The sequence below is a fragment of the Anolis carolinensis genome, chromosome 2 (assembly GCF_035594765.1).
Source record: "Anolis carolinensis isolate JA03-04 chromosome 2, rAnoCar3.1.pri, whole genome shotgun sequence".
Classification (NCBI taxonomy): domain Eukaryota; kingdom Metazoa; phylum Chordata; class Lepidosauria; order Squamata; family Dactyloidae; genus Anolis; species Anolis carolinensis.
This window is the reverse complement of record NC_085842.1, coordinates 18,317,979-18,332,757: the sequence shown is the minus strand read 5'-3', so window position 1 is coordinate 18,332,757 and position 14,779 is coordinate 18,317,979. Positions and strand designations below refer to the sequence as shown.

Genomic DNA, 14,779 nt, shown 5'->3' with positions numbered 1-14,779 from the left:
GCATCCGTAGCTGCTGCTAGATGTTCCCAGGTCTTGGAATCCATCTATTTGTAAATCTAAAAGCCGTGTTAACCTGCGGAATGCTCTGCTGTGGTACCAAGCTAATCAATTTCATATTTTTGACTGGGTGGGGGAGGGGGTCTTTCACGGTCAGTACTGTGTTCAATTCTGGAATCTCGGCTGAAAAACAACAAACTGGAAATTTTCAGCCAAGGTGGAAAAGTAGCTGGAAATTATGCCTGGAGGAACAACTGATGGAATTACATTTGTTTTGTTTTTCCAGAATAGGTGACATAACAATCATATTTAAACCTCTGAAAGATTGTCATAAGGAGCTTGCTTTCTGCTGCTCTAAAAACAGGACCTCCACTTAGGGATTCAAATGACAAGAATGTGGACTCCACCAAATCTGAGGAAGAATTTCTCAAAGTGTCCTGTTTGAAATCGGATGTTCACCAACAAAGGCTGACCAGGGGAAAGGCATTCCAGTCCCATGCTGTAACTGGTGTCCAGAGGAGCAAAAGAGTTCTCCATAACAGTCCCAAGTCAAACAAAGCAGCAGCAACAAAAACAAAACAAAACAAAAACTGAACAATAGTTCGAATGCAAGAAGAGAGTTGACTAAGAGCTCACTCCAAAGTCAAGCCAAGTTCTACTTGGCACCAAGGTAATCCCACGTGTTCTTCAGGAAAAGATCAGAATGTCCACAACCTGTATTTTCCCTGTTAATTCATTGTATTAGTTTTGTCCCAACTCTTTGGATGATTTCTCTCCTGTATGTAGTCCCTGATGCTTCAAAAAGTATAAACCTCGAACAAAACATTTCCCACACTCCTGGAATTGGTATGGCTTCCCTCCTGTGTGAAGTCTTTTCTGGCTCATCAAATGTGAACTATAAGCAAAACATGTCCCACACTACTAGCATTGGATCTCCCTGGAGGGATTCAGGGCAGTTTCCAAGACATATGGTAAATATTCAGTGCCAACAAAGAAACATATGAATAAATTATATTAAAACAAAATAAGTCAAAAAATAAAAAAACCATTACTAGAACGTAGTACAAAATAGCAATTATCAAAAAAAATAAACCTAGACCACCATAACAAACATAATCACATACAGTAGAGTCTCGCTTATCCAACCTTCGCTTATCCAATGTTCTGGATTATTCAACGCAGTCTGCTTCCCGCCTGGACCAACAGCTGTTTCTCTAGGCAGCAAAGACTGAACTTTTTACAGATTTAACTCCCAACAATGCTCTCCTGTGTGAAGTCTTTTGTGGTTCACCAAGGGTAAAATATTAGTAAAACATTTCCCACACTCCTGGCATTGGTATGGTTTCTGCCCTGTGTGTAGTCATTTGTGGCTCACCAATTCTGAACTGGAAGCAAAACATTTTTCACACTCCTGTCATTGGTATGGCTTCTCTCCTGTGTGGAGTCTTTTGTGCCTCACCACGTGTGAACTGTCAGCAAAACATTTCTCACACTCCTGGCATTGATATGGCTTCTCTCCTGTATGTAGTCTTTTGTGCCTCACCAAGGATGAACTGCGAGCAAAATATTTCCCACACTCCTGGCACTGGTATGGCTTTTATCCTGTGTGAAGTCTTTTATGCCTCACTAATTGGGAGCTGCAATCAAAGCATTTCCCACACTCCTGGCATTGGAATGGTTTCTCTCCTGTGTGAAGTCTTTTATGCCTCACTAATTGGGAACTGTAATCAAAGCATTTCCCACACTCCTGGCATTGGAATGGTTTCTCTCCTGTGTGAAGTCTTTTGTGGCTTACCAAGGCTGAACTGTCAGCAAAACATTTCTCACACTCCTGGCATTGATATGGCTTCTCTCCTGTATGTAGTCTTTTGTGGCTCACCAAGGCTGAACTGCAAGCAAAGCATTTCCCACACTCCTGGCATTGGAATGGGTTCTCTCCTGTGTGGAGTCTTTTATGCCTCACTAATTGAGAACTGTAATCAAAGCATTTCCCACACTCCTGGCATATGAATGGCTTCTCTCCGGTGTGGCACCTTTTGTGCTTCACCAAGGTTGATCCTTGAGTAAAACATTTCCCACATTCCTGGCATTGGTGTGGCTTCTCTCCTGTGTGGAGTCTTTTGTGCTTCACCAAGTTTGAACTGTCAGCAAAACATTTCTCACACTCCTGGCATTGATATGGCTTCTCTCCTGTATGTAGTCTTTTGTGCCTCACCAAGGAACAACTGCGAGCAAAATATTTCCCACACTCCTGGCATTGGTATGGCTTCTCTCCTGTGTGGAGTCTTTTATGCCTCACTAATTGGGAACTGTAATCAAAGCATTTCCCACACTCCTGGCATTGGAATGGTTTCTCTCCTGTGTGAAGTCTTTTGTGGCTCACCAAGGCTGAACTGTCAGCAAAACATTTCCCACACTCCTGGCATTGGTATGGCTTCTCTCTTGTGTGGAGTCTTTTGTGCCTCACCAAGGCTGAACTGACAGTAAAACATTTCCCACACTCCTGGCATCTGTATACTTCCTGTGTTGTGGGAAATCTCTTGTGTTTCACCAAGTGTAAACTCTGGAGAAAATATTTCCCACACTCCTTGCTTATGAAATCCTTGGTTCCTTCAAAGACTTCTTGATGGCTCAGATCTGGTAATTTAAACAAACAAACAAACAAACTTTATTTGTAGACTGCCTTATCTCCCTGGAGGGATTCAGGGCAGTTTCCAAGACATATGGTAAATATTCAGTGCCAACAAAGAAACATATGAATAAATTATATTAAAACAAAATAAGTCAAAAAATAAAAAAACCATTACTAGAACGTAGTACAAAATAGCAATTATCAAAAAAAATAAACCTAGACCACCATAACAAACATAATCACATACAGTAGAGTCTCGCTTATCCAACCTTCGCTTATCCAATGTTCTGGATTATTCAACGCAGTCTGCTTCCCGCCTGGACCAACAGCTGTTTCTCTAGGCAGCAAAGACTGAACTTTTTACAGATTTAACTCCCAACAATGTTATTATTGTAAGTTCATTTTATGCAATTCTATTGAACTTTTTCTGTTGATTTGTTGTAAAACATTAGGTTTTGGTGCTTAATTTATAAAATCATAATGTAATTTGATGTTTAACAGGCTTTTCCTTAATCCCTCCTTATTATCCAACATTTTCGCTTATCTAGCGTTCTGCCGGCCCGTTTATGTTGGATGAGTGAGACTCTACTGTATTATGAACGTAAACAGGATAAAAATTTAAAATAGCAAATAACCTTGTTTTAAAAATAAAACAATTATCCACAACTAACTGGCATGAAATCAATTTCTGTATTAGGGGCAGAGTTTAATATATCTAGATGATGTTATATGTTGAGACATATCAGTTTTCCTCCTCTCTGTACCCCAGGATGCAAAAATGTGTTTTAAGCAACTTTTTAAAGGTGAGGAGAGAGGGGGCATTCCAAAGGTGAGGGGTAATCACAGAGAAGGCCCTCTCTCTCGTTCCCACCAACCGCACTTGATATGGGTGTGGGACCAAGAGTAGCACCTTCTTTCCCGACCGCAGTGTCCGAGTAATTCTATGAGAGAAGTTGCGGTTCTTCAAGTAGCCTGGGCCCGAACTGTTAAGGGCTTTAAAGGTAATGACCAGCACTTTTTTATCTAGACTGGAAGCAGACCTGCAGCCAGTGGAGCTGCCGCAGCATGGGAGTTGTCCGCTCCATGCTCGGAGCTCCAGTTAATAATTTGGCTGCCGATCTCTGTACCAGTTGAAGTTTTCAAACTATCTTCAAAGGTAGCCCCACGTAGAGAGCTCTGCAGCAGTCCAAGCGGGATGTGATTAAGGCATGGACTACCATGGTCAAGTCTAGCGTCTCAAGGTAGAGGCGCAGCGGGTGCACAAGTTTTCTAATAACAATAATAATAATAATCACTTTATTTTTATACCCCGCCTCATCTCCCCAATGGGGACTCGGAGCGGCTTACATGGGGACCAAGCCCGAAAACATACAACAATAAATGATAAAACAATTATTCCAACAATAAAACATCAATATCAATAAAAACCATCATAGTGCAACTGTGCAAAGGCTCTCCAATCACTGCCGACACCTAGGGTTCCAGGGTCAGCAATGAGTATAGGAGCACCCCCAGACTGCTAACCTGTGTCTTCAGAGGGAGTGTGACTCCATTCAACACAGGCTGTAACCACGCACCCTGATCCGCCTTCCAACTGACCAGGAGTACCTCTGTCTTGTCTGGATTTAATTTCTACGTGTTAACCCTCATCCAGTCCATCACTGATGACAGACACCGGTTCAAGACCAGGACAGCATCTGTGGCATTGGGTGGAAAGGAGTAATAGAGTTGCATGTAATCTGCATAAATTTGACACTGAACTCTAAAACTCCGTATGATCTCTCCCAGCAGTTTCATGTAAATATTAAACAGCATGGGGACAGAATTGAACCCTAAGGGACCCCACAGGCCAACGGCCAGGTAGTCGAACACGCACCACCAGCTGAATTCAGCCCTTCAGGAAGGACCGGAACCACTGCAAAGAGGCCACCCAAGCTCCATCCCAGTAAGCTGGCTCAGAGGGATACATGCTTCAGGTCCAACCTATCTTCGAGATCACATCTCCTTCTACGAACCAACGGGAAGGTAACTTTGGACGTGTCTATGGACAACGTCGGCTCTTTGGCTTAGAAATGGAGATGAGCATCAAACCCCAGAGTCGGACACGACTGGACTTCATGTCAAAGGAAAACCTTTACCTTTTTACCTAAACAATGTGTTGTGGTTCAGATGCGGCAGTGTAGTGCTTCTGTGAGCCACCCCGAGTTCCCTTGGGGAGATGGTGCAGAGTACAAATAAAGATTTAATATTATTATCAAAAGCTGCTGAGATGTCTAGGAGAACCAACAGGGACCCCCCCCTCCCCCCATAAAGCTCTCTTCACAGATCACCAATGCCGTTTCTCTTTTCCATAGCTGGGTCTGAACCCAGATTGAAATGGATCTAGATAATCAGTTTCATCCAAGAAACTTTGTGGACTTGTGAGCCCACCACTTTCTCTAGAACCTTGACGAAGAAGGGGAGATTTGATAGTGGCTGAAAGCTGTTAATTTGAGTGGGATCTAGTGCCTGCTTTTTTAATAGAGGTCTTACTACTGACATCTTGAAACTACTAGGCATTATTCCTTGTGTCAAGGAGGCATCACCAGCACCTTCACCCACTCTGCCAACCCCCCCCCCCCAAAGTCAATTTAATAAGTCATGACATGCAAGGGTCCAGAGGGCAAGTGGTCACTTTCATTTATCCCAAGATCTTGTCCACTTCCTCAGGCTAAACAAGCTCAAAAGAATCTATTCAACATGGACAAGTAGATGCCTCAGTTACATCCGCAGAGAGTGCATTAATACTGGCATCTAAGTCAGGGAGAGGGCATTCTCGGTGACCACCCCGAGCCCATGGAATACCCTCCCCAAAGAAATTTAAACAGCTCTCTTTCTTTTTTCAAGAATCAGCTAAAAACGTTTTTGTTTAGGCAGGCCATCAGCGAAGAAATTTAGACTGAAGTGATAGAAAATGCCATCATTTTATCAACGGAAGCTAAGTGCAGTATAACTCAACAAGATGCCACAGGAATGTATATTGCTTTTAAATTGTTTATTTTAAGATGTTTTTCTCCCCTGGGGGAGAAGACCAGTATATAAATTAAATAAATAAATAAATAAATAAATAAATAAATGTATTGTTTTATTTCTTTTATATATATGCTCAGACTTACATTTGCATGATATTAATATGTTGTAAGCCACTTTGAGTCCCTTGACGGAGAAAAGCAAAATATAAATAAAGATTGATTATTATTATCACTATTGCACTTAAGTCATATATTTCTAACATTAGCACTGCCTTAAGGCCTCTCAGTGATTGTGATGATTTAGGATAATACTGCATTTTGAAATAGAAATCCCCATCATTGTGGGAGCCTTACCAAGAGAGTCCACAATCCCACGAATCTCCTCCATGATCTGCATGTGCAAGACTTTCTGACCAGGATTCAGGAGCATCCACTCCTCCAGAGAGAAATTGACAGCCAAGTCCTCAAAGGTGATTGAGCCCTGGTGGAAAAAGAAAATATTTCCTTCTCACATAAGGGCTATCAAGACAAATAATTGCAAGAAAATCTTTAAAGCAGATTTACATTCCTGTTGTTTGTTTAAAAGGGAAAGGGCTAAGGCCTCCATGTCACAGTTGTAAGCTTTGTAGAGATGACAGGTTGGTTAACGTAGAATGAGAAATGAAATTGCGACATGTTCCAGCTTTAATTGTGGTGCCCAGAACTGGACACAGTGTTATTTCAGGGGAGGCCTCACCAAAGCAGAAAGAAAGTTGCCATGTTTTCCCTTAATGTAGACACTATGTTCATTTGGGTCCAGCACAAAATTCCATAGGCTGCATCACATTGTTGGCTCATGTTCAACTTGTGGTTTACTAATACAGTAGAGCAGGGGTCCCCAAACTTTTTAAGCAGAGGGCCGGTCCACAATCCTTCAGACTGTTGAGGGGCCGAATTATCATTTTAAAAAAATACAAATTCCTATGCATACTGCACATGTCTTATTTGTAGTACAACAACAACAACAACAACATCAAGAACAATAAAAATACAATATTTAAAAATGAAAACAATTTTAACCAACATAAACCTATTAGGATTTCAATGGAAAGTGTGGGCCTGCTACTAGCCAATGAGATAGTCAAGTTAATTAGGATTGTTGTTGTTGTTGTGTGCCTTCAAGTCATGTCAGACTTTGGCCGAACCTAAGTCTAAATTTAATTATTTATTTACTACATTTATATCCCACCCTTCTCACCTCAAAGGGGACTCAGAGCAGCTGTATGTACATACAATATATTATATTATTAGCATAACACAATATTACTATATATTACTATATTGAACTATACCACTATACTATTATATAATTATATAAGCCGCTCCGAGCCCTAGGGGAGTGGCGGCATATAAGTTTGAAAATAAATAAATAAATAAATAAATATCTAATATATAACATATAATTAATATTATTATAAGGTATTACTATTAGTATTATATTGTATAACATAAGATTATTATCAATATTATATGTATATATAATATATTATATTATTAAAACTGATATAAAAATATTATATTATAAAACTGAGGGCGGGGGCCAGGTAAATGACCTTGGAGGGCCGCATCCGGCCCCCGGGCCTTAGTTTGGGGACCCCTGCAATAGAGTCTCACTTATCCAAGATAAACGGGCCGGCAGAGCATTTGATATGCGAAAACGTTGGATAATAAGGAGGGATTAAGAAAAAAGCCTATTAAACATAAAATTACATTATGATTTTACAAATTAAACAACAAAACATGTTTTACAACAAATTGACAGAAAAGACAGTTCAATACACAGTAATGTTAAGTAGCAATTACTGCATTTAAGAATTTAGCACCAAAACATTCCAACATTTACTACAAAAACATTGACTACTAAAAGGCAGACTGCCTTGGATAATACAGAACATTGGATAAGTGTAGCTTGGATAAGTAAGACTCTACTGTACTCCCAGATCCTTTTCATATGAACTGTTCTCAAAATATGATATGCATGTTAAACAGTACTGGGCCCAGGACAGAACCCTGGCATGACTGGCTTTTGAGAAACCCATGTTGCCCTTTAGTGATTACACTGAGGCAATGTTCTACCTTTTCCCTATCCACTGTTAGCATTTCAACACCTGCTCCATGAAGAGACCCTACTGTTTGCTCATTTTTCCTTCTTCTACTGACACAACCAAAGAACCACTTTTTATTGTTGCTAATCTCTCTGGCAAGCCTGAGCTCATTTTCTACTTTAGCTTGTCAGATCTTTTCCCTACTTGTGCTGGTTAGTTGTCTGAATTCTTAGGTGGTTTCCCCCCTTTTACATTTCTTGTACAAATTCCTTTTAAATCTTAGCTCAGTTGAAAGTTCTTTGAACATCCATTCTGGTTTATTTAGATTTCTCTTATTTTTCCCCCCTTTTCTTGGCACTGTTTGCAATCGTGGCTTCAGTATTTTACTTTTTAAAAAAACTGCCACTCAATCTTGTCTGTTTCAACAGATGTTTAATGATTGAGCCTGGAACAAATGACACCCAGGCAGCTCCAGTCCTCCTCTCCCAGGAATCCTTCTGCTTACCTGATTCAGTTTCACTCCATCACAAAGGGGAAGAAATGGCTGTGGATTCGCTAATAACATCATTCCAGCCCCTGGGAGAGAGAGCAAGGTGTGGAAAGCTGATCACATAAACATGTCTCAGAGGTTACAATCAGTCCTATAAAGAAACGTATAAGGAAATGACCCTAAGAACATGGGAGCTTTCTCCAGCCTTGGAATAGGCAAAGTTTTGGAGTTTGGGACTTTTTAAATTGACTATCAGTATTCTTTGTTTTCTGTTTGACTCTCACCTCAGTTTCATGGCTCATCTTAGCATCAGGTTTCACCTGGGAACATACCGTACAGCTGATATTTCAGTCCAACCCAACAGTATGCAAATATAGAAGTATAACAAATTACCTTTTGCAACCAAATGCCTAACTATTTACTTATTTCAAAGCCAAATGATCCTTCATGTACGGCAGGGGTCCCCAAATCCGGGGGCCGGATGCGGCCCATTGAAACTATCTATCCGGCCCCCACGGCACAAGGGCAGAAGGGGGTTGGGCTAAATGACCCAAGGGGTCTCTTCTTCTCTTACAACCCTTATTATTATTATTATTATTATTATTACTACTACTATTATTATTAATATTGAGGCTGGGTGGACATCTGTCAGGGGTGCTTTGCTTGTACCTTTGGTGCACAAAGGCAGAAGGAGGTTGGACTCAATGGCCAAGGGATCTCTTCCAACCCTTCTTCTTCTTCTTCTTCTTATTATTATTATTATTATTATTATTATTGACATTGAGGCTGGGTGGCCATCTGTCAGGGGTGCTTTGCTTGTTCTTTTGGTGCACAAAGGCAGAAGGGGGTTGGACTCAATGGCCCAAGGGGTCTCTTCCAACCCTCTTTATTATTATTATTATTATTATTATTATTATTATTATTATTATTATTATTATTAACATTGAGGCTGGGTGGACATCTGTCAGGGGTGCTTTGCTTGTGCTTTTGGTCCACAAAGGCAAAAGGGGGTTGGACTAAATGGCCCAAGGGGTCTCTTCCAACCCTCTTTAATATTATTATTATTATTATTAACATTGAGGCTGGGTGGCCATCTGTCAGTGGTGCTTTGCTTGTGCTTTCGGTGCACAAAGGCAGAAGGGGATTGGACTCAATGGCCCAAAGGGTCTCTTTCAACTCTCTTTTTTTATTGTTGTTGTTGTTGTTATTGCTCGGTGGCCAACTATAGTCCGGCCCTCCAACGGTCCAAAGGATCGTGAACTGGCCCCCTGTTTAAAAAGTTTGGGGACCCCTGATGTACGGCTTCTCAAGCTCAAACTGATTGTGAATGTGCTACAAACCCATGAAGGGAAATTTAGATTGGCATAAAACACCAACACTCCCAGAAGGGTTCCTTCTTACCCTGCAAGGCTGCAGCCCCATCTCCTTCTTGCTGAAACTCTCTCTGCTGGAGGCTCTGGGTGGAATCTGATGGAGGTTTCTCTGATGCAGGGACATCAGGCTGGATTTCAATATAGTTATTTTGGGCCTGAAAGAGCACAGAGAATTTCAGGAGTAGTGTGGAGAAGGTTAGAAAAGGATTTTTTTCCCAAATGTGCATCCTGAGATTGGCAATATTCCACCTGCCATCATTTTTAATGATATAACGGGGGTCAACAAATTTGAATTGAGGTGCAATTGAGCTTACAGTGGATATGGAAGTGACAGTAGGAGGAACAGAGCAGGTGGGAAAATAGGCAGAGGAAGCAGGGTTTGGCTTATCCCCATCTTGGAGGAAAGGCAGAATGTACATTAAATCTATCTGTCAGTCCCAAGGTTAGTGAAACCAAGAGGAAATGCTCTCACCTGTTCTTCCTGCCTCTTGTCCTCTGCCTGACTCAGGAGGAAGCCTTCCGCCAGGGCCACCGCCTGGGAAGAGGTCTCTGCCCCACACTCTCGGACCCAGCTCCCCATCTCTGGGGGCAGGAGGCTCAGGAACTGCTCCAGGATCACCAGGTCCAGCATCTCAGCCTTGGTGTGTTGCTCTGGCTTCAGCCACTGGCGGCAGAGATCGTGGAGGCGGCTGCAAACCTCTCTGGGTCCCTCGTCCTCGTGGTAGGAGAGCTGCCTGAACCGCTGGCGCTGTACGTCTGAGCTATAAAGGTCAACACTTAGGTACTTACATGTAGTTTTTTCCCAGGATGCCCCAGTACTCCCAGGTCCTGCTTCAGGTCCACGTGAGTAGAGTCTCTCCATGTTGAGATCACTGTTTGATGAAGAAGCAAACTGGATCCAGAATGCTTTCCCTCTTCTCTCAGTAAATAAAAATCCCTGAACAGGCTCTGCCCTAGGAGTCTCCAAAGACAAGGAATTGAGAGAGAGCAATAAAGAAATGTTACCCTGCCATATTAAAGTGCACTGCTAGAAAGCAGAAGAGGCCTGCCACGTAGCTTATTCAGCTTGCTTGCTCTAATATCCAGCTCGCCATATACTCAGCTAGCTGACTAAACTTGCCTAGCAACATTTCCTCAATAGCTATATAAAGAATATGTGGAAATAAGGAAGAAAACTAGTCAGACAAGGCTAGACGTGGACAACAGGGATATATGACAAATAGGGATACGTGGACAAACAGGGATGAACTGGTCAAGGGGTACATGTGAACAATGCATGGACATAGATAGGGAACCAATCAGATAATGCCTGCACACTGTATGGAATCAATGGTTGTAGAGATCAATGTATGGGGTGAGAAAAGAAAATGTTTAAAAAGGTCACCTATTGCCACGTTGGGTACGGCAATCTTTTGAAGCCCTCAGGTGGTTTGATTGGCCGTCTTCTCACTGATCAGTCAGAATAAAGAAGCCTTGTTGTATCTGATGACAGACTCCGCGTTTCCTTCAGCAATTTGGTAAGCACAACCCTGACCCCAATAGTCTGCTACAGGCTATTCATTGCAATTCTAGCAGCCCAAAAAACCATTCCCCTAGAACGCAAGTACCCAGCCTTCCAAGCAGCAAGCCTATTCCATAAGAAGAAAACAACCAGGCTTTGAGGCCCCAAGGCTATTCACTGCTATTCCACCTGGCCAACAAAGGATTTCCCATAAGCCACAGCAACGTGTGGCTGAGCACAGCTATTACAGTATAAGACAAGTGTGACAGTGGAAGATGGCATTTTCTCTGTCTCTCTCTTTATGAGCAGTGACATGGCTGTTAAGAATTGTGGGTGAAATCAGGCAGGCTCCCTCTCTCCTTTCCTTCCAAAAAAGAGTTAAGACTTGGCAGTGGGACCAGGCTTTTGAACAATAAAGGCAGCACCATCTGTAACATATGCTCCAGGATATAATTGACAGACCCGGTTTGTACTTGAAATGCGCCTAAATGTATATTATATATGTTTTATGAATGTTTTCAATGTAATTTAATTTTGAACTGAATTTGAATGTTACTATGATTGTTATATGCATATTTTATACTATAAGCTGCCCTGAGTACACTGTTGGGTGAGAAGAGTAGGGTAGAAATATTGTCATAAATAAATACAGTAGAATCTCACTTATCCAACACAAATGGGCCGGCAGAATGTTGGATAAGCAAAAATGTTGGATAGTAAGGAGGGATTAAGGAAAAGCCTATTAAACGTGAAATTATGTTATGATTTTACAAATTAGGGGCCCCTGGTGGCACAGTGTGTTAAAGCGCTGAGCTGCTGAACTTGCGGACCAAAAGGTCCCAGGTTCAAATCCCGGGAGCGGAATGAGCACCCGCTGTTAGCTCCAGCTCCTGTCAACCTAGCAGTTCAAAAACATGCAAATGTGAGTAGATCAATAGGTACCACTCCGGCGGGAAGGTAACGGCGCTCCATGCAGTCATGCCGGCCACATGACCTGGAGATGTCTATGGACAACGGCGGCTCTTTGGCTTAGAAATGGAGATGAGCACCAACCCCCAGAGTCGGTCATGACTGGACTTAACGTCAGGGGAAACCTTTACCTTACCTTTACAAATTAAGCACCAAAAACATCATGCTTTACAACAAATCAACAGAAAAAGCAGTCCAAAGGACGGTAGTGTTATGTAGTAATTACTGTATTTATGAATTTAGCACCAAAAAATCATAACATATTGAAAACGTTGTCTAAAAAAATTGGCTACTAACAAATTGGCTACAAATAAAGATAGAATTGCATAAAATGAACTTACAATGTAGGGACCATAAGCCAGAAAAATAGTAAACTATTGCCTATGTAGCTTTGCCTCTGCATATATCATATAGCCTTTATATGAACCAAAGTAGTATGTGCAACACAGGGCCTGTGCCCCTCCCTTCTTGGAGGCGTGGTGCCTTTCTCCAGAAAGTTCCAAGACCAAAAGTTAGCTTGAGATCAACAAGTGAGGTCACAGGAATCACTTATGCCAAGTAGGTGTGGAAGGTGGGGAAGATCCTCAGCCATTGGTCAATTCTAGATAAGCTGACATACATATATTGTTTGCTACGACATGCTTTGCGATGGCCATTTGCATAGTATGGACCCACAAAATGGGTACCTACGGCTGTTTTGCCTTATCATCAGCTGTGATAATAATAGAAGGCTTGTTTTATTGCTCTCCTGGAATTCTATCCTTTACTTCCCCTCCGGGGTAGTCTCCAACAATAGAATTGCATAAAATGAACTTACAGTAGAATCATAGAATCGTAGAGTTGGAAGAGATCTCACGGGCCATCCAGTCCAACCCCATTCTGCCAAGAAGCAGGAAAATCTCATTCAAAGCACCCCTGACAGATGGCCATCCAGCCTCTGCTTAAAAGCCTCCAAAGAAGGAGCCTCCACCACAGAGAGTTCTACTGCTGAACAGCTCTCACAGTGAGGAAGTTCTTCCTGATGTTCAGGTGGAATCTCCTTTCCTGTAGTTTGAAGCCATTGTTCCGTGTCCTAGTCTGCAGGGCAGCAGAAAACAAGCTTGCTCCCTCCTCTCTAGGACTTCCCTTCACGTATTTGTACATGGCTATCATGTCTCCTCTCAGTCTTCTCTTCTGCAGGCTAAACATGCTTAGTTCTTTAAGCCGCTCCTCATAGGGCTTGTTCTCCAGACCCTTGATCATTTTAATTGCCCTCCTCTGGACACCTTCCAGCTTGTCAACATCTCCCTTCAACTGTGGTGCCCAGAATTGGACGCAGTATGATTCCAGGTGTGGTCTGATCAAGGCAGAATAGTGGGGGAGCAGGACTTCCCTGGATCTAGATGCTATACCCCTATTGATGCAGGCCAGAATCCCACTGGCTTTTTTCGCCGCCGCATCACATTGTAGGCTCATGTTTAACTTGTTGTCCACGAGGACTCCAAGGTCTTTTTCACACATACAGTAGCAGCATTGTCGGAAATTAAATCCATAAAAAGTTCAGTCCTTGCTGCCTAGAGAAACAGCAATGGATTGGGGGGGGGGGGGGGGGAGGCAAACTGCGTCGGATAATCCAGAATGTTGGATAAGTGAGACTCTACTGTAATGATAAATAAGTTGGACCAGGCCTGTTGCAGTTTGTTATGCAGTTTGTCCATTTAACCATAAATGGAGGGAGAGAGGGAGCAGAGCCTCTCCCGAGTCCTTCCAACCCCTCCCTGCAGAGGCCCGGAAGCCTCCCTCCCTTCCTCCCCAATAGAGGAAGTCCCGCCCATTCAAGACAGCCTGTGAGGAGGCCTGGGAGGAAGGAAGGACTCACCGGAAGCAGAGGAACCGGAAGGAGGGAGACGGTCTGACAGAAGGAGCGGAAGCGGAAGGAGGAGACAAGCTGTCAGAAGGAGCGGAAGCGGAAGCGGCGAGGGAGGGGACCGCCAGGCCTTGTGGGAGTTGGAGTCCAAAGCAACAGCTGAAGGCCAGAGAGAGGCTCCTGTCAGCTTCGCCCTCGGGAAGTTTTAGAGCCATAGAGCTGGGCGGATCCCAAAGGGGAAAGGGAGGCAAATAAATCAATGCCCCTTCGTCGTTTTGTCTTGGTGCTGCTTTTGTCATTATCATCCACACTTTATTTATTTTATTTACAGCATTTATATTCCGCCCTTCTCACCCCGAAGGGGACTCAGGGCGGATCACATTGCACACATAAAGGCCATAACATAGAACAGAGACGGAGACAAGACACAGGCACCGGGCTGGCCTCGAAGTCATGACCTCTTGGTCAGAGTGATTTGTTGATTTGTTGCAGCTGGCTTGCTTTCCAGCCTGCGCCACAGCCCGGTCCACTTCTTCCTTGGACTGCATTTCTTTCTTATGGTGAGTCCCAAAAATTTAAAGTGGATTTAAATTGTGGTGTTGTGTGTTTTCCAGGCTGTATGGCCATGTTCCAGAAGTATTCTCTCTGGTTGAGTTAGTCTGCAGTGCCTTTCATGCTAATAATAATAATAATAATAATAATAATAAAACTTTATTTATACCCCGCCACCATCTCCCCGTGGGGACTCGGGGCGGCTTACATGGGGCAGAGGCCCAAACAACACAAGGACAAAATATAAGCAACATAATACAATCACAATATAAAACAGATAAAACAGTAATGCAATATATCAATTAAAACAACAATACAGGATAA

The 14,779-nt window shown here is 42.7% G+C and overlaps 2 protein-coding genes across 2 annotated transcripts in view; one reads left to right on the top strand and one right to left on the bottom strand.

Annotated features, from left to right (window-relative positions):
- Positions 1-14,779, top strand: part of LOC103280228 (zinc finger protein 420) — a 412,323-nt gene that overhangs the window by 376,048 nt on the left and 21,496 nt on the right. The gene's annotated exons all lie outside the window — the stretch shown is intronic.
- On the bottom strand, positions 695-13,854 carry LOC100551560 (zinc finger protein 883-like). The gene is made up of 5 exons (XM_062973458.1): positions 10,060-13,854; positions 9,616-9,742; positions 8,230-8,300; positions 5,995-6,121; positions 695-2,634 (listed from the first exon to the last, which is right to left on the bottom strand). The coding sequence occupies exons 1-5, from the start codon at positions 10,447-10,449 to the stop codon at positions 1,595-1,597; spliced, it is 1,755 nt and encodes a 584-aa protein (XP_062829528.1). The 5' UTR covers positions 10,450-13,854; the 3' UTR covers positions 695-1,594.

Coding starts and splice junctions, on each gene's coding strand:
- LOC100551560 (XM_062973458.1), bottom strand. CDS start 10,449: ATGGAGAGACTCTACTCACGTGGACCTGAAGCAGGACCTGGGAGTACT. Junction 8,301..9,615: donor TGGGGCTGCAGCCTTGCAGG/GTAAGAAGGAAC, acceptor TCTCTCTCCCAG/GGGCTGGAATGATGTTATTA. Junction 6,122..8,229: donor ATGGAGTGAAACTGAATCAG/GTAAGCAGAAGG, acceptor TTTTTCCACCAG/GGCTCAATCACCTTTGAGGA.